The sequence below is a fragment of the Jaculus jaculus genome, chromosome 1 (genome assembly GCF_020740685.1).
Source record: "Jaculus jaculus isolate mJacJac1 chromosome 1, mJacJac1.mat.Y.cur, whole genome shotgun sequence".
Classification (NCBI taxonomy): Eukaryota; Metazoa; Chordata; class Mammalia; order Rodentia; family Dipodidae; genus Jaculus; species Jaculus jaculus.
This window is the reverse complement of record NC_059102.1, coordinates 261,441,722-261,466,961: the sequence shown is the minus strand read 5'-3', so window position 1 is coordinate 261,466,961 and position 25,240 is coordinate 261,441,722. Positions and strand designations below refer to the sequence as shown.

General features: G+C 40.5%; 1 protein-coding gene across 8 annotated transcripts in view; it reads left to right on the top strand.

The window, feature by feature from the left end:
- The window catches only part of Mdm4 (MDM4 regulator of p53), a 54,504-nt gene extending 31,061 nt beyond the window's left edge, over positions 1-23,443 (top strand). For 5 of the 8 annotated variants that reach the window (XM_045151398.1, XM_004663561.3, XM_045151401.1 and 2 more), the window contains 4 exons: positions 5,684-5,844; positions 8,958-9,107; positions 13,404-13,484; positions 16,860-23,443. In XM_045151398.1, coding sequence (XP_045007333.1) covers positions 5,684-5,844; positions 8,958-9,107; positions 13,404-13,484; positions 16,860-17,432 — 965 coding nt within the window. In that variant the 3' untranslated portion in view covers positions 17,433-23,443. Of the gene's footprint in view, positions 1-5,683; positions 5,845-8,957; positions 9,108-13,403; positions 13,485-16,859 lie in introns of those variants that run through there. The other 3 variants (XR_006637576.1, XR_006637587.1, XR_006637582.1) reach the window with 3 other exon arrangements.
- The last annotated feature ends 1,797 nt before the right edge of the window (positions 23,444-25,240 follow it).

Sequence of the window (25,240 nt, the reverse complement as noted above, 5' to 3'; positions counted from 1 at the left end):
CTCGCCCCACCTTTGTTATTTCAAGAAATGGTTCTATGTAGCTGAAAATAGAAGCTCAAAACCTAGTAGGATGGAGACTGAGGAGGTGGCTCTGTAGAGAAAGCACTTGCCAGTGTGCTGCCCTGAATATGGAACCTCAGAACCATATAAAGCCAGAAGTAGTATTGTGATCTGCAATCTCAGTACTTCTGTAGTTAAATGGGAGGTGGAGACAGGAGAATCCCAAAGCAGTGGCAAATAAGAGACACTGTCTTAAACAAGATGGAAGGTGGGAACTTTGTCCGCGGGCCTCCACACATGTCATGGCATGCCCATGCCCATACACTCAAACACATAAGCACTTTCCATGTGTTACACAAAGATTAAAAACAAAAGAGGGCTGGAGAGATGGCTTAGTAGTTAAGGCACTTGCCTGCAAAGTATGCATGTTTGAATTTCTAGTTCCCACGTAAGCCAGATGCATATAAGGGGACACACACATCTGGCCTACCCATTGCCTGGCCCCGTCCCCCGCCCCTTTCTTTCTCCAAAAAAAGTTTAAAAAAAATTGGAGTGCCATTTGCTATTCTTCTTTTTCTTTCTGAAAATCTCATTTTAACACAGTCGCTTTTTGTTAACTTTGAAGTTTGTAGTGCTTTTGTAACAACTTCATGCTGGTGGTCAATGCAAGACCCTTCCGTTAGCCAGTATACATAGCAAAGATCACTGTTCATTTGTCAGTTTGCCATCTGTTTCGTTTCATTTTCTGTATTTATGAATTCAGTTGACTTGGGCTTAAACATTTTTTTTTTCAAGGTGGGATCTTGCTCTAGTCTAGGGCAACCAGGAATTCACTATATAGTTTCAGGCTGGCCTCAGACTCACAGTGATCCTCCTACCTTGGCCTCCCAAACACTGAGATTAAAGGCATGTGCCACCAGTAGAAAGAGAGAATAGGGACAGCAGGGCCTTCAGCTGCTGCAGATGAACTACAGACACATGCACCACCTTGAGCATCTGGCTTTATGTGGGTACTGGGTAATTAAACTTGGGGTCCTTAGACTTTGCCAGGCAAGTACTGTAACTGCTGAACTATCTCTGCATCCTTCTTCTTGGTTTGGTTTTTGTTAAATAAAAACAAAGTAGGGTCTCACTGTAGTCCAGGCTGACCTGGAACTCACTTTGTAGTTCCAGGCAGGTCTTGAAATTACAGTGATATTCCTAACTGCTTCCCAAGTGCCAACCTCTATAACATTTTTTTTTGTTTGTTTGTTTTTTTTGGTTTTTCAAGGTAGGGTCTCACTCTGGTCCAGGCTGACTTGGAATTAACTCTGTAGTCTCAGGGTGGCCTTGAATTCACAGCGATCTGGCTTCTCTATAACATATCTTACATATCTTCTAAGATAATGGACTTCTCCCTCCCCCAGGTAGAGTCTCACTTTAGCCCTGCCTGACCTGGAACTCACTCTGTAGCCCTAGGTTGGCCTTGAACTCATGGCAGTTATCCTCCTACCCCAGCCTACTGAGTGCTGGATTAAAGACATGCACACCACTAATGTATTATAAAATTTTCCAAAGGTATTCAGTTTATGGTGTGATGTTTTCTAGTCTTCATGTTGTGTTTGACTTTACACTGAATTTTGAGCTACATTTTAACATTGGAACAACTTTTAGTCTGTATGAATAAATATGCAGTTTTATTTAATTGCCATTTCTTATTTTCTGCTGTTTAAAATAACAACTCAAGAGACTGTAATTTGTTGTAGAAATTTAGGAATAGCTGGTTTCAGAACTTTCAAGAGGGTCTGTAGGTAGAAAGGATGTTTGTTTGTTTGATTTGAGAGAGAGAGAGACAAACAGAGCATGAACCCACTAGGGCCTTTTGCCCCTGCAGACAAACTTCAGATACATGCATCACTTTGTGCATCTGGCTTTATGTAGGTACTGGGAAATCAAACCAGGAGAGGTGGGCTTTGCAAGCAAGTGTCTTTAACTACTGAGCCATCACTCCAGCTCCCAGAGGATATGAATATTGATATATGTATATATATGTGTATGTGTGTGTATGTATACACACACACACATACACACACACACATTTGGTTTTTCGAGATAGCCTCTCCTTCTAGCCCAGTCTGACCTGGAATTTACTATGTAGTCTTAGGGTGGCCTTGAACTCATGGTGCTCCTATTGCCTCTGCCCTGGAGAGCTGGGATTAAAGGCATGTGTCACCACGCCCGGCAGATGTTTTTTAATAGATGATAGAGCTTGAATACATGAGGATAACTTGAATGATCATATCTTAGGATGACTTTTAATTGTTACAACAATGAATAGGTGAAAATGTAGTTTGACATTTCTCTGGCCATAGATATGCCTATAATAGTAGGGTTGGCATACTTTATTATTAGATGGGTATGTTATGTTCTGTCACAGACTTCTTTGTTTTTCTCAGTTTTTATTAACATTTTCCATGATTATAAAAAGTATCCCATGATAATAATCCTCCTTCCCCCACTTTCCCCTTTGAAATTCCATTCTCCATCATATCCCCTCCCCATCTCAATCAGTCTCTATTTTATTTTCATATCATGGTCTTTTCCTCCTCTTATGATGGATGGTCTTGTGTAGGTAGTATCAGGCACTATGCAGTCATGGATACCCAGGCCATTTTATGTCTGGAGAGAGCACATTGTAAGGAGTCCTGCCCTTCCTTTGGCTCTTACATTCTTTCCACCACCTCTTCCACATTAGACCCTGAGCCTTGGAAGGTGTGATCGAGATGTTACTCAGTACTCCAGTCACTTCTTTCCAGCACTGTGATACCTTCTGAGTCATCCCAAGGTCACTGCCAGCTATAAAGAGAAGATTCTCTACCCAAAGTGAGAGTAGCATTAATATAAGGGTATAAATATTAAGAGAAGTGCTTACTGGGCAGTTTGATAAGCATAGTATATACATGTTTCCAGACATCAGAAGATGTTACACTCCTAGGGCTCATGACTACCCATTTTAAGTTTTCAGTATCAGGGATGTGTTTCCCCCCATGGAGTCGGCCTCCAGTCCAATTGGAGGGCAGTTGGTTTCCATCATGACAGACGTGCCACTATTGCACCCTTTGGCTCATTTGGCCTGGCTGGCCAATTATAAGGCTTGCAGTGTCCACTGTTGAGTATCTTCACTGGTGGTATCTCTTTCTCTCATTGAACTACATGTAAAATGGCTTCTTCCAGCTTTCTGTCAGCTGGTCTACATGGAGGAGGTTATCAGCTCAGTTCCATCAGGATTTCTCAGTGGCCTTGCAGCCCAAGTATGTGGAGTCTTCAGCAATAGGGTCTTACCATCTATTCCTGGTGGGAAACCAAGGGCCTCAGTAACGGCCTATAATGTTTTGGGGTGTCACAGACTTCTTCATTGCACAACTGACTCACAGTCATATGTACCTTAGCATATTTATGCATCTGTGACTGCCACTGCTAGGCCTACTGCATTGGGCAGGGAAAGAAAAGGATGAAAAAGTTGGGAAATAGTGAAGTACTACAATGAGGACTGCCAAATGTGGAATATTTTATGTGATATCCAAAATTACATTTGTAACTGTCTTGCATGTAATTTAGATGTACAGCCCAAAATCTTTTACTTGAAATATGTGGCGTCTTAATATTTATAGCATTTGTATGTACTTAACTACAAAAGAAGCAACTGAGACAGGCGTGGTGGTGCACACCTTTAATCCCAGCACTTGGGAGGCAGAGGTAGGAGGATCGCTGTGAGTTTGAGGCCACCCTGAGACTCCATAGTGAATTCCAGATCAGCCTGGGCTAGAGTGAGACCCTACCTTGAAAAACCAAAAAAAAAAAAAAAAAAAAAAAAGAAGCAACTGATTTAGAAAAGATGTGTATATGAGTTTACTTGGACAACAGAGTTTATGATGCTACCTATCAGAACATATGAATTACTGGGAAATGTCCCCCAAATATGTGGTGTCAATAAGATTGTGGGAGCAAGCTTGTTATTGTGCATTAAGATCTGTACTTTCCTACTTTGATCTCAAGGGTTGGGTTACTGTGCTGCTACCATTAGCAGTCCAGTTGATCAAGCCATTGTCAAATGAGGCACTCGAGTCAGTCTGCTGCGGCCTGTGCTGCAGGGCCCTAGAAAGGGAAAGGCGATGCATAGACGAAAAAACCTCTCAATACTCAATTATACATATAGAATGGGGAAACGAGGGTGCTCTCTGTCCCACCTGGGACCAGAGGCACTGAATCAGTGTTTGCTTGTTTTTAAAATATTTTTTGTTTATTTATTTATTTTTAAAATTATTTATTTGTTAGAGAGAGAGAGATAGGTAGAGAATGGGCGTGCCAGGGCCTTCAGCCACTGCAGACGAACTCCAGATGCATGTCTACTATGTGCATCTGGCTTATGTGGTTCCTGGAGAATTGAACCTGGGTTCTTTGGCTTTGCAGCTTAGTGCCTTAACTGCTAAGCCATCCCTCCAGCCCAATTTATTTATTTATTTTCAAGGTAGGGTTCACTCTAGTCCAGGCTGACCTGGAGTTCACTATGTAGTCTCAGTGTAGCCTTGAACTCACTGCAGGCCTCCTACCTCAGCCTCCCAAGTGCTGGGATTAAAGGTGTGTGCCACCACGCCCGGCTAAATTAGTGTTTTTATTCCTAGGCTTAGACGTGTATCACAGATGGCTTACATATACATCACAAGTAATGACTTTGACATCATACTGTCTTGAGAAAACTCCCTTGATTTTATGGCATATGGTTTTAAAATGATAGGTTTGTGCAATATTCCAGACACAAAAGGGCCTGGATATCCATGACCTTGTAGTGCTTGTGCTACCTGCACAAGACCCTCATACATGATCGGAGGAGGAAAAGATGACATCAAAAGAAATGACTAATTGAGAGGAGGAAGGTATATGATGGAGATTGGATTTGTGAAGGAGAAAGTTTGGGAAGGTAGGGACCTACAGTGGTTCATTGTCTATAACTATGGAACTTGTCAATAAAGTTAAAAAACAAAACAAAACAGGTTTGCTAGGAAGGAATCTGGCTAAGGTAAACAGCATGGGAGCTTATAGTTAGGATTTAACTTATTTTGTTTGATTTGAGACAGGAAGAGCTGCATTCCTCAACTTGTATACATGTTTACTTTCGTACAGTTATGCTGTCAGCAGTGTTGAAATATGACAGTGATCTCCAACAAGTGTCAGAAAGGTTTCAAATGCCCAAAAATATTTAGCAAAGCCTTTTAGAGCAACACCATTTAGTTCAGATGCTTTTAAGAGTTTGGATTTCTGAAGTGGTCATCTACTTATAATGCCATTGCTTGCTAATGAAACCTAAATGGTAGATTTAAAAAAATATGTGTATATATATATATATATATTTATTTATTTATTTACTTGAGAGAGACTATATGAATGGACACACCCAGGCCTCCAGCCATCTGGCTTTACATGGGTACCAGGGCATCGAACGTGGGTCCTTAGGCTTCTCTCCAACCATCTTTCCAACCTAAACTGGAGATTTTGAGGTCTGTCACTAAGACATTTGAGTTTTGGTTCTTACTGAGAATGGGATTTTCTTTTTAACCTATATTACAAAGATTCTAAATGTTTTGAGGAGAATTTTGGTTCTTCAGTACTATTTATAATTTTTATTCTTTTCATTTGGCTTCTATAGATGACGACTTGATAGAAAATTTAAATCAAGTTGACACATCCAGGCTGGACATTGAATTTGAGGAATGGGATGTAGCTGGCTTGCCATGGTGGTTTTTGGGAAACTTGAGAAACAACAGTATACCTGGAAGTAGCAGCTCAACTGATTTACAGACACACCAGGTAAATTTTATTTCTGAAAGGAAGTGTTACTTCGTTTTGATTTTTTGTTTTTAAAATAGTTATTTATGTGCAAGCAGAGAAGGAGATAGAGAAGAGAGAGACAGAGAATGGACCATCAGGGCCTCCAGCCACTGCAAATAAACTCCAGATGCATGTGCCATTTTGTGCATCTGGCTTTATATGGGTACTGGGGAACCAAATCTGGGTTGTTAGGCTATTAGGCTTTGGAATCTTGTAACCAAGTGCCATCTCTCCAGTCCTTTTTTTTTTTTTTAGGGAGAAGGTTTCCAGATAGGGTCTCACTCTGGCCCAGGCTGATCTAGAAGTAATCTCAGAGTAGCCTTGAACTCATGGTGATCCTCCTCCTCTGCCTCCCAAGTGCTGAGATTAAATGCATGACAACCATGTCCAGCTTTTATTTTTTTCCAGATTTATTTATTTATTTAATCTTTTTTTTTTTTGGTTATTTTAATTTATTTATTTGAGAGCGACAGGCAGAGAGAGAGAATATGAATGGGCGTGCCAGGGCCTCCAGCCACTGCAAATGAACTCCAGATGCGTGTGCCCCCTTGTGCATTTGGCTTACGTGGGTCCTGGGGAATTGAGCCTCGAACCAGGGTCCTTAGGCTTCACAGGCAAGTGATTAACTGCTAAGCCACCTCTTATTATTTATTTATTTAAAATTTTTTCATCAAAGCTGGGCGTGGTGGTGCACGTCTTTAATCCCAGCACTCAGGAGGCAGAGGTAGGAGGATGAATCACTGTGAGTTTGAGGCCACCCTGAGACTACATAGAGAATTCCAAGGTTAGCCCGAGCTAGAGTGAGATCCTACCTCAAAAAAAAAAGTTTTTCATCAATAATCTCCATACATATATACAATGTACCTTGGTCATAATCCTCTTTTTTATTTTTATTTATGATTGAATAGAATTCCATTGTATTATATACAAGTTTTTTCTTTCTTCTTCCTTCCCTCCCTCCCTCCTTTCTTTTTTCTTTTTCTTTTTTGGTTTTTCAAGGTAGGGTCTCACTCTGGCTCAGGCTGACCTGGAATTCACTATGTAGTCTCAGGGTGACCTTGAACTCTCAGCAAGTTTTACCTCTGCCTTCCTTATGCTGGGATTAAACGCATATGCCACCACACCTGGCTCCTCCCTCCCCTTTCTTTTCTTCCTTCCTTCCAAAGTAGGGTCCAATTCTAGATTGAAAAACTAACCTTGAAAGACACTTAAGTGCTACAACAGTGATCCTTGAACATCTATGTTATTGCTACACTAGACACAATGGCTAAGGAACCAGCTGGCGGGCACACGCCTTTAATCCCAGCATTCAGGAGACAGAGATAGGAGAAACGCCATGAGTTCAAGGCCACCCTGAGATTACATAGTGAATTCCAGGTCAGCCCGAGCTAGAGTGAGACCCTACCTCTAAAAACCAGAAAAAAAAAGAAGAAATGGAACATAGATGTCCACCAACTGATGACATAGCTCAGCATGGCGGGGCACACCTCTAAATCTCAGCACTCAGGAACTGCTGTGAGTTTGAGGTCAGCCTGAGCTAGAGTGAGTCCTTACCTCAAACTGCCCTCCCTCCTCAAAAGAAGTTGTTTAAACCGTGGGAGAGTAATGTAGCTGGGTGTAGTGAAGTGACACCCCACACCTTCAGTCTGTACACTTAGTAGACTTAGTCAGGAGGAGTGTAAGTTGAGGCTGGCCTGGAAGCCCAGCAGGCCTACATAATAGACTATTTCTCAAAAACAAAAACAGCTGGGCCTTGAGGTGCAGGCCTTTAATCCTGGCATTTGAGGAGGCTGAGGTATGAGGATTGCTGTGAGTTTGAGGCTAGTCGGAGACTACATAGGAATTCCAGGTCAACTTGGGCTACAGTGAGACCCCACTTCAAAACAACAACAGAAAGCAAGTTGTGGTGTCACACGCCTTTATTCCCAGCATTGGGAGACAGAGGTAACAGGAACACCATGAGTTCAAGGCCACCCTGAGACTATCTAGTGAATTCCAGCTCAATCTGGACTAGAGTGAACCCCTATTTCCAAAAACCAAAATCAGTCAGTCAATCAATCAATCTGCTAGAGTGAAACCCTACCTGGAAATTCCAAACCAAAACAAACATAAAAAGCAACAAGAAGGCTCTTTGTGTCAGTGAGAATGTTGGGTTACTATCAGCAGTTCTTTCAAGGTAGGGTTTCACTCTAGTCCAGGCTGACCTGGAATTCACTATGTAGTCTCAGGGTGGCCTCGAAGTCACAGTAATCTCCTACCTCTGTCTCCCGCGTGCTGGGATTAAAGGTGTGCACCACCACACCCGGCTCCATCAGTATTTCTTCAGTAGTAGTCACTAAAAGAAGACCATGTCAGAACTGATAGGAAGTGTTCAAGATTCTCATTTATGGAGATGCCTGTTGTGAATGCATTTTGTTTAGCAATGCAATTGTGATTCCTTACTTAACCTTTTAAGCTCTTCAGTATTGCTTCTTGGGTATTATACCTCATTTTTTTTTACAACCTTTTCTTTTTTCTAATTTATTTGAGAGAGAGAGAGAGAGAATGGGTGCACTAGGGCTTCTAGTCACTGTCAGTGAACTCCAGATGCATGTGTCACCATGTATATCTGGCTTACATGGGACCTGGAGAATTGAACCTGAGTCCTTAGGCTTTGCAGGCAGGTGCCTTAACTGCTAAGCCATCTCTTCAGCCTCATTTGTTTTTAAGATAGAAATTTCGGGCTGGAGAGATGGCTCAGTTTTTAAGGCATTTGTCTGTGAAGCCTAAGGACTGTGGTTTGTTTCCCCAGTACCCATGGAAAGGCAGAACATTCATCTGAAGTTTTTTGGCTTTGGGTGGAGATCCTGGTGCACGCATCCCCCCCCCCCTTTAGAAAATATAGTATTTTTGACAAAGATAGAAAATTCATGTTGTTCATTACCGTAATAAAGTTGGTGTCATATAGAGACCTGTTAAATGAATGCATGTCTGTTGAGGAAAGGCAAGGTGTTTTTTGGATAGCTTGTGAAGACAATAAGGATTGTGTTCCTTTATGTTCAACATTTTAGGTTATCTCGTTACAGAAGCTCATGTTTGTCTTTCTCTGTTAGGATATAGGTACTGCTGTGGTTTCAGACACTACGGATGATTTTTTGTTTTTGAATGAATCAGTCCCAGAGCAGTTAGGTGTTGCCATAAAAGTTGAAAGTGCTGATTTTGAACAAGCAAGCGGAGGAGTAGGGAAAGCGAGTGACAAAAAGGTATGTTCTGCAAAATGTTTGTATTTACAGTGCTTTTGTGTTCAAAGAATCATCTGTTCTGGTCTCATATATCTAACTCCTCCCCCTTTTAGTGTTCAATATTTTCCTATTTCCAATTTTTAGATTTACATTAAGATAAATAAACCTGCTTTAGAAATAAGATAGGATTGTTTGGTGAAGCTCCGACTTCATTAGACACAGTAAGCTCTCTTTCCTTATCTAGCCTCCCATTGTAATGCTTTTTCTTAAAAAAAAAATCTTTATTTGCCAACATTTTCTACTATAGAAGAAAAATCTGTTTCTTCAAAATCTTGATAGCATCTGTAATCATTTTATAACTAAATTGGGAGGGGAAAAAAGCCTTTTAAGAAGCTATTTTTGCCGGGCGTGGTGGCGCACGCCTTTAATCCCAGCACTCGGGAGGCAGAGGTAGGAGGATTGCCATGAGTTCAAGGCCACCCTGAGACTAAAAAGAAAGAAGGGGGCAGAAGAGAAAGTTAGGCTCTTCAAGTAAGACTCAGAAAAGTGAGCAGGTTTAGCTGGGCGTACGCCTTTAATCCCAGCCATGAGTTCAAGGCCACCCTGAGACTCCATAGTGAATTCCAGGTCAGCCTGGACCAGAGTGAGACCCTACCTCGAAAAACCAAAAAAAAAAAAGAAGCTATTTTTGAGTTACTATAGCTTAAGAGAAGAGTTCAACTCTGACTGCATATAGTGTGAGCACCAAATGGAAGTCATACGACAACGTGCCCAAATCTCAAAAGGAAACCAAAAAGAAAAGCCAGGTCTAAATTGAGTCATCTCCTCCATTAAAAAAATTGTCCTAGGCACTTGGATATTTTGCTATAGACTGAATTCTGTAGACTAGTGTGGACAACACTGGAAGGAATGCCAAAGGCTAAAATGAAGATGAAAATGACATGGAAATTTTGCATTAAGAATGGGGCTTACCAGTTGCACAAGGGGCCGCATGTGTCTGGAGTTTGTTTCAGTGGCTGGAGGCCCTGGTGCACCCTTTTTCTCTCTCCCTCTCTTCTATGCCTTCCTTTCTTTCTTGCTCAAATAAATAAAAAAATGTTTAAAACCTAAAAAAACAATGGGGCTTACAAGCTTGGTGTGGTGGCGCACGCACTCCTTTAATCCCAGCACTCAGGAGGCAGAGGTAGGAGGATTGCCATGAGTTCGAGGCCACCCTGAGACTACATAGTGAATTCCAGGTCAGCCTGGACCAGCATGAGAACCTACCTCGAAAAACCAAAACCAAAACAAAACAAAAGAATGGAACTTAAAATATGCAAATGTTTGTGAAAAAGTTGTTGGCTTAGCGGTTAAGGCGCTCACATGTGAAGCCTAAGGACCCAGGTTCGCTTCTCAGTACCTATGTAAGCCAGATGCACTTGGGGACACATGTATCCGGAGTTTGTTTGCAGTGGCTAGAGGCCCTGGTGTGCCTATGCTCTCTATTTGTGTCTCCCTCTTTTCCTCCTCCTCTCCCCTCAAATAAAGAGAAAGTTGTTATCCAGAGGTCCGTAATTGTTTCCTTTTTTTTTTTTTTTCTATTTTCTAGACCACTAAACTCAAGTTTCTTCTTTCCTACACCACTAAACTCGACTTGTTTTTTACACCAGTAAACTTGAGTTTAAGGGTTTTTGTTATTTTTTTAAATGTCCATTCTTTTTAAAAAATATTTTACTTATTTTTATTTGACAGAGAAGATGGAGAGAGAGATAATGGGTACTCCAGGGCCTTCAGCCACTGCAAACAAACTCCAGACATTTGTGCCCCCTTATGCATCTGGCTAATGTGGGTCCTGAGGAATCAAACCTTGGTCCTTTGGCTTTGCATGCAAACTCCTTAAAAGCTAAGCCATCCCTGCAGTCCGGATTTTTGTTATTTTTGTAAGGCAACGATTTTTTGAGAAAGGTGGAAAAGGGAAGCTTGCTTAGGATGAGAAAGAAGGGGGCAGAAGAGAAAGTTAGGCTCTTCAAGTAAGACTCAGAAAAGTGAGCAGGTTTAGCTGGGCGTGGTGGCGCACGCCTTTAATCCCAGCCATGAGTTCAAGGCCACCCTGAGACTCCATAGTGAATTCCAGGTCTGCCTGGGTAGAGTGAGACCCTACCTCAAAAAACCGAAAAACCAAAAACAAAAAAGAAAAGCAAAGAAAAGTGAGCAGGCTCAGCATTGAGAGTCTGTGAGCAACTGCTGAGTTCTAGGATTTAATCAGTTTAATTTCATTTTGTTTTGATTCTTTATTGGTTGATTGCAGTAGGATCTTAGTAGGTAGCCCTTTTTTAAAAGTTTTTTATTTATTTTTATTTATTTATTTGAAAGCGACAGAAAAAGAGGGAGAGAGAGAAAGAGAATGGGTGTGCCAGGACCTCCAGCCACTGCAAATGAACTCCAGACATGTGTTCCCTTTGTGCATCTGGCTAATGTGGGTCCTGGGGAATTGAGCCTCAAACCATGGTCCTTGGGCTTCATAGGCAAGTGCTTAACCGCTAAGCCATCACTCCAGCACCTAAGTAGGCCTTTCTGATGTGAAAGTTGTTAGTAGATCAGGCAGGCTATGCAGGCTGGGCAGTCCTCTTGCTTCTGCTTCCTGAGTGCCAGGATTATAGACATGCACCTCCATGCTTCGCTAGAGAGTCAATTTTAAAATTGAGGGAATACTCTTCATACCTTTTTTTTTTTTTTTTGAAATAGAGTTTCACTCTAGCCCAGGCTGATCTGGAATTCACTATGTAGTCTCAGGGTAGCCTTGAACTCACAGTGATCCTCCTGCCTATGCCTCCCAAGTGCTGGGATTAAAGGCCTGTGCTACCACACCTGGCATTCTTCATCTTCATGCTTCTTGACTTTTTGTTTCCTGGTCTGTTTCTTGTAGTCTGTTGCAGGTTTATTTTATTTTTGGTTTTTCAAGGTAGAGTTGCTCTAGTCCAGGCTGACCTGGAATTCACTCTGTAGTCTCAGGGTGGCCTTGAACTCACAGCAGTCTTCCTACCTCTGCCTCTTGAGTGCTGGGATTAAAGGTGTGCGCCACCATGCCTGGCTTGTTGCAGTTTTTCTTTTTTCTTTTTTTTTCTTTTTTTGAGGTAGGGTTTTGCTTTAGCCCAGGCTGACCTGGAATTTACTATGTAGTCTCTGGGTGAACTTGAACTCAAGGCAGTCCTGCCTCTGCCTCCTAAGTACTGGGATTAAAGGCGTGTGTCACCACACCCAGCTCTTGTTGTAGGTTTTTAATAAGTCTCCAGAATATCACGTAAGTAGTTTTATTACTCTTAAATGTGAAAAGAAAAAAAATTTTGAAATGTTTTGTTTTATCATCCATCCCTGTCTCACTGTAGTCTAGGTGGACTGGAATTCAGTGTGTAGTCTCAGAGTGGCCTCAGGCTCACAGTAATTCTACCTTTGCCTCCAGAGTGCTGGGATTAAAGGTGTGTGCCACCATGCTGGGCATGTAAATTATTTCTTTCTTTCTTTCTTTCTTTCTTTCTTTCTTTCTTTCTTTCTTTCTTTCTTTCTTTCTTTCTTTCTACCGATCTATCTATACCTATCTATCTATCTATCTATCTATCTCTCTCTCTCTCTCTCTCTCTCTCTCTATCTATCTATCTATCTATCTAGAGGGAGATAGAGACAAACATGCCAGGGCCCCTTGACACTGCAAATGAACTCCAGATAACATGCGTCAGCTTGGCTTACATGGGCACTAGGGAATTGAACCTGGGTCCTTAGGCTTTACAGGCAAGCACTTTAACCACTAAGCCATCTTTCCAGCCCTGTTTCATTCTTAAATCCACCTAGATTCCCAGGATAAATATATTTTTTTGTTTAGTAATTTTAAGGTTTTTGTATTCTGATAGTGTTTATTGTCTTTGAAATTATAAATTTAGACCATTGTTTTTTGGTTTTTCAAGGTAGGGTCTTGCTCTTGCCAAGGCTGACTTGGAATTCACCGTGTAGTCTCAGGGTGGCCTTGAACTCATGGCGATCCTCCTACCTCTGCCTCCGAGTGCTGGGATTAAAGGCGTGCGCCACCACGCCCAGCTAGACACCTTTTTTGAATACAGGTAATATTCAGTAACCCTCAGGGTGCTTCTTAGTCATTTATGCTAAAATGTTAGTCATGTGCATATAGGATTATGTTTTCAGGCTCAGATTTAAACTGTCTCCTTTTTAAGTTATAATGATGGAGTTAGAATGTAAGTTTTAAAGTGGAACTTTTTTTTTGCTCTCAGGTAATAGTCTCTCCTGAAGCAAGTTAACCTTTCTAATGAGATGTTTTTATCTTCACAGCTGATTGAAGTGGAAAAACATGAGGACCCCGAGGACTCTAAGTCCTTAAGTGATGATACTGACATAGAAGTTACCTCTGAGGTAAAAAGCTCTTTTACAGTGGCCAGATCTTCAGATGAATCCCAGCAGTTCACTTGCATTGAAGAACACCATGTTTTCCTGTTTTTGCCTACTTTCCTTAGTTGCTAAGACATGGTAGATTCTGTACATCACATTTTGTTAGAGAAGGGAAAAGAATAATCTGATTTAATCTTTTTCCTACCTTGGAAAGGATGATTTAAGTGTTTGTGTTATAGAGAAACTGCAGAGTTGTTCAGAGTGGTTCTCCACTTTTATTCACTCAACATTTTTCTAAGCCCCCAAAGGCAGATTTGTTGGCAGTGTAAACTTTTTGTTATCAGTCTTCCATTTAAAAGGAGTACATGGGCAGGATGGGGTGGTGCACACCTTTAATCCCAGCAGGGGTAGGAGGTATAGGCCATTGTGAGACTACATAGTGAATTCCAGGTCAGCCTGGCTAGAGGGATAACTGCTTTGAAAAACAAACCAAACAAATAAATAAGCAAAGGCAAATGGGGGCTGGAGGGATAACTTTAGTGGTTAAGGTGCTTATCCAGGAAGCCTGTGGACCCAGTTCCCATTCCCCAGTAAGCCATATGCAAAAGGTGGATCATGTGTGTGGAGTTTGTTTGCAGTGGATAAAGACCACTCTGTCTCTTAGTCTCTCAAATAAGTAAATTAAATATATATATAAATATATACATATATGTACACACATACATACACATATGTATATATGCGTGTACATATATATACACATATATGCATATACTTATATATGTATATATGTATATGTATGTGTGTGTTTATGCACAAATGGAGCACTGCTTAATTTTTGCATAGATTAAAATTCATGGAGGACTATTAAAGCAGATTTGCTATAGAACTCTTAGGGTATAAGGTTATTTTGTTACAGTTGACAACTTAGGTCAAGACCCAAATGTATACTTTGACTTCCTCTTTTTATTTATTTTCCCTGCATCTCACTCTTTTATTCACCCTGTTAAAAAAGAAAAGAGAGGGCTGGAGAGATGGCTCAGTGGTTAAGTGCTTGCCTGTGAAGCCTAAGGACCCTGGTTCGAGGCACGATTCTCCAGGACCCACGTTAGCCAGATGCACAAGGGGCGCACACATCTGGAGTTCGTTTGCAGTGGCTGGAAGCCCTGGCATGCCCATTCTTTCTCTTTCTATCTGCCTCTTTCTCTCTCTGTCACTCTCAAAGAAATAAATAAAAATGAACAAAAAATTTAAAAAAAGAAAAGATAATTTTATATTTTGCTGCTTGAGGATGGAAACTTTAGGTCAACTCTGGTGTTGAGATCACCCCACTGTTGTTGACCATCATGGTAATTCTTTGGAGACTATCTTTGTAGTGTTAAATGGAACATACTAGTTCTGTAAGTGTTTCTGACCATAATACAAATAGCTAAGATAAATGCTTCCATCTTTAATCAGATTTCTTTGGCTACTTGGGCACAGGAAAGCTATTAAGCAAATAGACAGTATTTTATCTAGTCAAAGCTACCATTGAATTTAATATTAATAAACTCTATTAGAAAAGAAAAAAGGATGCCAATTAAGCTGTAGCATTCTATCAATTTTAGAACTTCAAATCTAGATAAAGGTCTTTTGAGTATTATATAACCTTCCAGATGAATAAACTGGTGAGTGTGGTTTGTGTTGTAACAACTGCTCATGTCCGCCTGCCTCTATCTTGACAGCTGAGTCACAACTTCTGTACTTGCAGTGCTTGGCTTTTGTCCTGAAGGAAATCCAATCTGCCTGTGTCAAGGCCAGACAGTTACTCACATTAAGTTCTTGTGATTTGTTCTGGGTAGAACTACCTTGGAACTAAGCAAGTGATTTAAAATTCATTGAGATGTAGGATCAAATTTGAATATAGAGAAATAAAATGGTAATTACTTGGCATTTATGGAAAAGAATGTTTATTTTTCAGATGGCATGATTTAGCCCTACAGTTAGCTACCTGTGATTCTGAGAAGAGTGATTATAAAATGAGTAAAATTGAATAGTTTTCAAATCTTGTTTTAGTTTTAGCCTCTTTTTTTTTTAAATATTTATTTATTTATTTATTTGAGAGAGACACAGAGAGAAAGACAGATAGAGGGAGAGATAGAGAATGGGCGCGCCAGGGCTTCCAGCCTCTGCAAACGAACTCCAGACGCGTGCGCCCCCTTGTGCATCTGGCTAACGTGGGACCTGGGGAACCGAGCCTCGAACCGGGGTCCGTAGGCTTCACAGGCAAGCGCTTAAGCGCTAAGCCATCTCTCCAGCCCAGTTTTAGCCTCTTTTTTTGCAAAGTTTTATAGTACTTGTTAATTAGAAAAAAAAAGACATTTATTTACTTATTTTGGTTTTTTGAGATAGGGTAGCCTAGACTGACCTGGAATTTATTCTGTAGTCTCAGGGTGGCCTTGAACTCATGACAATTCTCCTCCCTAGTGCTGGGATTAAAGGCGTGCATCATCACACCTGGCTAAGACAAGAAATTATTAATCTCTTGCCCAAGAAAGAAGTAAATTGTACATGGAAAAGTAACCTAAAAGAAGGCAACAATGAAAAGAAACTATGTAAATTTCACTCAGAAAACTTGTCCGCCCCCCTCTCCTCCCAGGTTCTCACTCTAGCCTGGGTTGATCTGGAAATCACTTTTTAGTTCCAGCTGGCCTCAAACTGCAATTCTCCTACCTCTGCTTCCCATGTGCTGGGGTTAAAGGTGTGCACCACCATACCCAGCTAGTGAACTTTCTTATTTTTCTTTTTAATTTTAAATATTTTATTTTTCTTTATTTATTTGACAGAGAGAGAATGAATGGGTATGCCAGGGCCTCTAGCCATTGCAAATGAACTTCAGATGCATGCGCTCCCTTGTGCACCTGGCTTACATGGGTACTGGGTAATTGAACCTGGGTCCTTATGCTTAGCAGGCAGGCACTTTAACTGCTAAGCCATCTCTCTAGCCTATAGCTAGTGAACTTTCTTAAAAGAAGCTGTTAAAAGGCTGTGTGTAGGGCATACACACTTAATCCAGCGCTTGTGAGGCAAAGGTAGGAGGAGTGCCATGAGTTCAAGGCCACCCTGAGACCACATAGTGTGAGTTCTAGGTCAGCCTGGGCTAGAGTGAAACCCAACCTTGAAAAACCAACCAAACAAACAGAGTTTTGTTTGAAAGTGCACTTGATGTCATTCACTGTAAAATTTCCAAAGACTGTTTGTTCAGTGTTGATGTAGAACTTGTTCTGGTCCTAGGCTGAGACACTAGTATAGAATGTCTAGACAAACCCATGGCTTAGTGAAATGATGAGCCCGTGTTCACTTCTTTTCTGCATTATATTCAGTGCTGAGCATTAATCAACTGCACATATCTTCTTGTAGGATGAATGGCAGTGTACTGAGTGCAAAAAGTTTAACTCTCCAAGCAAGAGGTACTGTTTTCGTTGCTGGGCCTTGAGGAAGGATTGGTATTCGGATTGTTCTAAATTAACTCATTCTCTTTCCACATCTGATATTACTGCCATACCTGAAAAGAAGGAAAATGAAGGAATTGATGTCCCTGATTGCCGGAGAACCATTTCAGCTCCAGTTGTTAGACCTAAAGATGTGTGTATAAAGGAAGAAAATTCCAAACTTCTTAATCCTTGTAACTCAGTGGAATTCTTAGATTTGGCTCATAATTCTGAAAGCCAGGAGACCATCTCCAGCACAAGAGACAAGTCAGAAAGTCTTTCTCAGCACAGGACAGACACAGAAAGTATGGAGCATTGTCAGAACATCCTGAAGCCATGCAGCTTATGTGAGAAGAGACCTCGTGATGGGAACATTATCCATGGGAGAACGAGCCATCTTACCACATGTTTTCACTGTGCCAGAAGACTGAAGAAGGCTGGGGCTTCATGTCCTACTTGTAAGAAGGAGATTCAGTTTGTTATTAAGGTTTTTATAGCATAGTGGAATCAATTGCTGAGAAATATTAGGAGCACCAGGTAATTTATCAAAACAACAGTATTCTTGGAGGCAGAAGACAGTAGAATACTAGATTTGAAGCCTGGCTCATATAGCAGGACTTTGTCTTAAAGGGAAAAAAGTCAGTATTAAGCAGTTTTTCTAAGTGTGACCCTCGCATGTATTTATTTATATAAGCATACATGGAATTTGATATATTTTAGGATTTGATGACCAATTTGGGGATTTTGTTAAAAAGAAACATAAATCACTTCATTCTTCCTTCAAAGCTGAATAACTGGGAATCGAACTACTGGTCCAAACAAAATCCACTTATCAGATTATTTGAAGATTCTCTTTTTAGTTAATTTTATTCTCTCCCTTTCTCTGTAATATAACGTTCTTGTGGCATCAGAATCCAAGGTAGTTATTAGAAAAATATGAGGGATAACACTGAAGCAAAAAATCTCAAATTATGAAGTACTGTTTTGATTACTTTATGTTGAAGTTAGACTGCCTGGTTCAGAAAACAAAAGAAAGTTTTGTTTTTCTACTCCTTATACTGACACCCAAATCCAGGGCCTTCCCATTACTTCTGCCACTGAACTATACACCCTTCATTATTTTTAAGGTCAGTTTCGCTGTGTTGACTAGGCTTAGACTCTCAATCCTTCTGCTTTAGGCTATCAAATGGCTAGAATTATAAGAGATGTCCACTTTCTATACCTTAGTACAATGGTTAGCAAACATTTTGTTCATATAACCATAAGATATTTTGAGAGAAATGGGTATGACAGAATTTGTAAGCAAACTTTTCTTTTCCTTGCTTCTTCTTTCTTGGCTCATTGTTTCTTGGAAGTTCTTCAGGCATTTTGGTCTCTATGCCACCCTGAAGTAGTGGTCCACAGTAAGATTTGGGTGAAGAGTGAAGTTATTAAAGAGAATTGAATGTTTTTATTTCTGTAGAGATTTTAGCCACATCAATTTTAGGCTAATGCCCATATAGGAATTGAAGGTCTTGATAATGATTTCCATATACCTATTTATGTCTGTTTAATCCATGGGAAAATCTTAGTGTATCCCTAGGGATATGAAGATATTTTGAAGACCAAATTTGAGCTTGGGGCCATGAGAATCCACCTGGATTTCTTGTTAAAAGTACCCCAGTTCCTAGAGACTGCCTTGGGGTCTGGATATCTTGAACAAGTGTTTTAGGAGGCTTGTGCTTTCTGAAGCCTTGTCCTAAAAAGCATTTTCTTCCTGTTTTTGTACATATCAAGTAAGAAGTATATAGAATAGAATTCCTTACGAATCATGTTTAGTTTTAGGCAGGCAGTTGGAATTGCTGACTTTTAAAACGAATGCACTCATTTTCAGTCCCTGTTACTTTGCACATGAAGCCAAATGCCATAGTGGTAGAACTGCTTCTGGAATTCCTCTTCCTGCTAGAGTCTTGAGAAAAAGCTTATTCTGTCAGTCACTTGCTAATTACTTTTAATGGTTGAATTTGGGATGACTAATAGTCTTAAAATGTCGATCTGAACAAATGGTCTTGGACACTGATGTACAGCTAATACGAGACTTTAGAGAGAAGATTGACTTCTAATACTGTCTAAAGAAAAGAGCCTGTACATTTTTAGCTAGCCATAAAGGTATTTCTCCCACTGTTGAGGACAAGTAATAGCAACTTGCATCATTTTCTGCAATATTGCTTCTTTCTGAAGAATGAAGCCCAGGTCTAGCTATTTAGGGATGAGAGTTTAACCTTAATAAGCAAAATTAGTCCTTTTACGTAAATGTTTTGCTAGAACATGATGAATGATCTGAAACTTCAGAAAGCTAATTTAATTTCCTCCTTGTTCCCTCCCCCAAGTAATACTCTTCATAATAAGTTTAGTACTTCTGAATTTTTGTGTAAAATTCTTCTGTAGGTAAGAAATGGCAGTCAGGAGAATTGGGGCTCTGCACTTGTACTTTATGATCCTCTTAGGTAAAGATGAGAATTTTTGTTTCTTTGATAAAACTGAAGAAGAAATGAACGTTTATGTTTATAGATACATGATGCTAATGTTGGTACATCTTACCAGTATGGACTTGCTGCAGGCTCCTCAGCCTTCCTTTTCATATTTGCTCAGCTGGGTTTCTCCCTGTCCCCTTAGCCACTAAGTATTTTGCTAGAGAATCAATAGGCTTGTTTTTGTTTTGTTTTGCAGTGCTGGGGATGTATGTTTGAGCCATATCTCATGTTTACTTGCAGAAAACATTGAACTGTTAATCTGTTTCTGGTATTTATTATTGTTACTCTTTTCTTTTTTTTTTTTTTGAGGCAGGATCTTAACTCTACCAGACTATCTCGGAACTCACTGTGTAGCTCAGGCTGGCTTGGAGTTCATGGCAATCATCCTACCTCAGCCTCTTGAGTGCTGGAACTAGAGGCATGCACCACCATACCTGGTGTTAACTGTCTTTTTCATTCCCACAGGGATATAGATTTGTATTCTGTCTCTAAAATAAGGACATTGTTGGTGGGATTTCCAGTTTACTGCCATACATCTTTTAGTTATAATTATGGGCCCATGTGCTCTTGTTTTCTGGAAATAGTGCTAGTTTGTCCCTGGTTTTTCTCCATCTTCTTTTTTTTTTTTTTTGTTTTTTTGAGGTAGCTCAGGCTGACCTGGAATTCACTATGGAGTCTCAGGGTGGCCTCGAACTCACAGCGATCCTCCTACCTCTGCCTCCTGAGTGCTGGGATTAAAGGCATGTGCCACCACGCCCGGCTCATCTTCATTTTTAAATGTCTTGATTTGGACATTAAATTATTTGATTACCCTAATTGTTGATATGCTGAACTTCTGTTGAAATCTTGAGAGTAAGGGTCTTATAAAGCAGATGTCATTGGTGCTCATTGTTTTTGGTTATGCAGTGAACTGAATAGTCAAACCTTCATTAGCATCAAGTTTCTTTCTCTTTTTTTTTTTTTTTTAAATTTTTTGTTTGAGACAGTGTTTTGTTATGTACCCCTGTCTGGCCTCACTCAAACTTACCACGGTCCTGATACTTATGCCTCCTGAGTTTCGGGATTACAGCTTTGCACCACCATACCTAAGTTTTTTATTTTACTTGTCACTTAATATTTATGATCATGTTATCTTGGATAAGAAGCTCAGAGCAGAGATGACAAGTCACTAGAGAAACAATTCCTACATTACAGCTAAACGTCTCCTGTGCTCACTGCTGACTCCTTCTCCTTGTGGTGCACGTTACAGTAATTGCTATGCCCTTGCATTTAGTACTTATGTCAGACTCCTTCCAACTAGTGTTTACCATTTCTCAAATCCTTCTAGAGATAGCCTGCATTTTCAGTCAGTTCAGACTAGAACAAGTGTATCCAAGTCTAGCCTCCAAACTGCCATGAAATTGTGTAATATACTATTTCACTGCCAAGCATTTATGACAATGTGGGTGTATTCGTTAGGTATATTTAGGTGTGTGTGATAGTTTGTGAGGGATTGACTTGAAATAATTTATGTTTAAAAGTGTGATCATTTGTAACATTTCTCTGTTAAATCAGTGTAATATGGGTGCCTTTGAAGTCATATGTAGGAAATTGTGAATGTTCTTGAGTTGGCACAGCTATCATATTGTTACCTTTGGTTCACCTTAGAAAGGAAACTTGCTAACCAGCTATTTTTTCTCCATGTATTATGTGAACTTCTGAAAGTACATAGCTTTAGATACTGTGAATCATCTGTTTTTCCTATTCTGTTCTTAAATTGTTCAGACTTGTATTCATTTTGTTGCTTCCTACCATTCACGAGGGTACATGTATGTGTGCACACATTATCAAAATAGATGCTGTTTGCTGCAAATGTCTATAGCTAGATAAATAAGGAACTAGCTGGGTTTAGAACCTGCACTTAAAGACTGAAACCTGAAAGCTCTCCCCTGTGCCAAAAGTAAATGTACAGTGTTTACAATGGCTGAAATTTTGCACTGCCATAGGGAATGGTGAGGTTACTTCACCAGATTCCTTAGATTTGTAAGTAGAAGAGCTGTAGCTTAGCATAGGCTAAACTGGGAATGAGTATCTGAGATGGTTAAAGTGGCTCCCTGGACCAAGTTTGGGGACCATCTTCCCTGATTGTTTGAAGATGTTTTTTCTGTGTTGACAGCTCTGTGTTGTCTGCCATTACTATTTGCTTCCTTAAGAGGAGCCTCTAGTTACCGTCTCCTGTGGGAGAATGTCGCATAACCATCTTGAGATCTTTGGATGGAATGAATGTGCAATCTCAAGTAATGCCTTTGGTGAGTGGCATTGTTAAAAGGAAACTATTTCTGACCCTCCACCAACAGTTACAGAAAGCTACCTACATCTGCAGAAAGGTGGTGAGCATTTCTCGGTAGCATATTGGAAATCCATATTGCTGCTTTTCCTTCAGGTCATTTTCCTTCTTGTAGGGTCCACATTTAAGTCCTAAGAGCACATCTGGTAGAACTCACCATTTCTTACCGTGGAGAGGTCGAAGATACTTAAAAGAGTCAAATAGTGCTAACAGCAATTCCTTTCTCGATGTTTGCTGTAATTTGACACATGTAAAAGGTTGACATTGTCATTTTGACACTTGAGAGTTTATCAGAGCATTTAATTTGTTATCCAAAGGCGGATGTTTTCTTTATTTTGTTTGTTTAAGTACTTTGATGTCAGTAGACAATTCTCCCTCCCTCCCTGTTGCCCTTATGTTCTCTTAGTTCAAAGTTAACCTGTTTTGAGGTATTGCTTCAATACCACAGGCCTTTTGCATCACCCTTGGATGATTATAATTACAGCGCTTCTAGGTAAAATTGCCATTGCAGCCATTCCTGAGGAATGTTTTGTAGCACAGTGAGGTGGTGAGCTCAAGCGGGCACCAAAGGAAGCCATGAGGTCAGAGCTGTGACCTACTGTAAAGTACAGGATTGTAGTTGAGGCTTCCTTTGTGTGCGCGATGGGGGAGGGGATTATCTTTGCTGCTTTTATCTCAGCACTAAGAAATGGAGGTCAGCCTTCCCTCTTGTTATAGGAAGATTCGTTTTCTCATTTTCACTTCCTTTTCAGTAAGAAAGCGGCTCCTTTATGTCCTCCTCTTAACCCTTTTAAAACCAGTAGAAAATGGCAATGTTTCTTGCCTCATCAGCACTTGGCACAGAAGTCAGCAACCAGCAGCTGAACAGGACTGTTCAATCTATAGCTATGTAAGTACTTGGTGCCTCTTGGATGGAGAAAGGTATCTATCTCAGTGGCTTAAATCCTTTAAGCCATTGTTCTCACTTGTAAATTATATGAGCACACTCGTCTACCTACTCTACCTCAGTTTTGTTGTGGAAATTATGGGTGAGCAGTCAAAAACCCATTAGTTCCTGCCTTGGAGGTAGAAGCAGCGCTGTCAGGCGTTGGTGTACCAACCCTGGGTGTATATTCAGATCCCTCATGTCCTGGAAGCTTAGCACACGTTCTCCTTAGTGCCTGCTTAGCAGAGTCTGTTGCTTCCTATAAGCACTTTACCTACACTCCTATCCTTTCCTTGACATGACACTCTTGATTAGAAAGATTTCTCTTCAGTCTCTAGGTGGTTTTGAGAAGTTGTGTATATTTGGATAGCACATCCTGTCCTGATGGAACTGCCTTGCTGTGATCTTGATATACAAAATTTCCTTCTACATACATTAGAGTAGGTGACATAAAAATGCAATGTTAGTATACAGAAAACATGAAATTTTCCAGATATTCCTAATCAGGTAGTCACCTCAACAGAAGTAGCAAATGAGGTTTCATAAACTGGGAAGAAAGGCAATTTAACCTCTGAATCGTGGCCTGCTTATTAAAACAACCGAGGGAGACACTTTCCTGTATTCTTGCTTAGTTTTTATAAGTGCCACTAAGTTAATAGTTGTGTATCTTTGGTGTTTGCACTATGTAATGCTTTCAATGCCTTTTTGTTGTATTTTTTTTCTTGTGCATTAAATGTTTTTCATTTTCATTGTGTGTTGTCATTATTGGGGGAAATACATAGTTTTGTATACTGCTAAATGTCATTTTATTTATTTATTTATTTATTTATTTGAGAGTGACAGACACAGAGAGAAAGACAGATAGAGGGAGAGAGAGAGAATGGGCGCGCCAGGGCTTCCAGCCTCTGCAAACGAACTCCAGACGCGTGCGCCCCCTTGTGCATCTGGCTAACGTGGGACCTGGGGAACCGAGCCTCGAACCGGGGTCCTTAGGCTTCACAGGCAAGCGCTTAACCGCTAAGCCATCTCTCCAGCCCTAAATGTCATTTTCTTATCTTTGGTATGATTTGGGGACTTACTGGACTTGAAATCAGTAGCTACTTCCCCCCAAGTTACCTGTGAATTAACCCTTAGAATTTGCAGAGTATCTTTAAAAAAAAAAAAAACCCAGCTTACTGTTTGTTCAAATCAGGATTAACATGAGGTAAAAGAGGGTTTGCCATATATTGTATTTTTTTTTATTTTAAATTTTTATTTATTTATTGAGAGCGACAGACACAGAGAGAATGACAGATAGAGGGAGAGAGAGAGAATGGGCGCGCCAGGGCTTCCAGCCTCTGCAAATGAACTCCAGACACGTGCGCCCTCTTGTGCATCTGGCTAACGTGGGACCTGGGGAACCGAGCCTCGAACCGGGGTCCTTATGCTTCACAGGCAAGCGCTTAACCGCTAAGCCATCTCTCCAGCCCCATATATTGTATCTTAGTCATGAATGACCCTAGTATTTGCTAAGGTGTGTAGCAGTGGCTTTTGAAGATTAAAAAGTAATAAAGTTTGTGGATTTTTTTGTTTGTTTTTTTCAAGGTAGGGTCTCGCTTTAGCCAGGCTGACTTGGAATTCACTATGTAGTTTCAGGGTGGTTTCAAACTCAGTGGCAAACTTACTACCTCTGCCTCCCAAGTGCTGTGATTAAAGGCGTGTGCCAACACACCTGGCTAACTTAAAATTTTATGTATATACATACATATATATATGTGTGTGTGTGTGTATATATATATATATATATGTATATATATATATATATACATACACATACATTCATATACATATATATGTATGCAGTGTAACATTTTACTTTTTTTTTTTTTTTTTTGGTTTTTTGAGGTAGGGTCTCACTCTGGCTCAGGCTGACCTGGAATTCACTCTGTAGTCTCAGGGTGGCCTTGAACTCTCGGCGATCCTCCTACCTCTGCCTCCCGAGTGCTGGGATTAAAGGCGTGCGCCACCACGCCCGGCGCAGTGTAACATTTTATACTAAATCTCAGGCTTCATGAAGCCACTGGTCCATGGTTCTCAGATTCTGCTCCTTGAAAGGATGTAAAGTAGGGTAAATGGCCTACAAAGAGAGAAGCACATATGCTTTTCAAAAGGCCATTCACATTCACTAAAGCTATGGAAGGAGTGAAATGTTAGTTGTCCTCAATTTAGGATGGAAGGCATTGCCATGGAGTGGGTATAGATTGGTGTGTCTGACATAACTTCGCAAGGCACCATTCATAGACTAACGTGATATTCTAGATGGGTGTAGCATCCTGCCTGTGAAGAGATGTCTGCAAGTGGGGCAGGATGCTATGAGATGTCAGGGTGGTATTTTCATAATGATGACAGTCAGAGGAGCATTAGAGAAAATGGTGACAACTTTGCACATTTCACATTTTGTGACCTCTTTTAAGGTACTTTTTTCCTGGACATCCTCTGCAACAGTGAATAAAGCTATCTTTAAGTTGTGCGCTATCATGATGACATGAAGGTATGTAAGAGCTTAC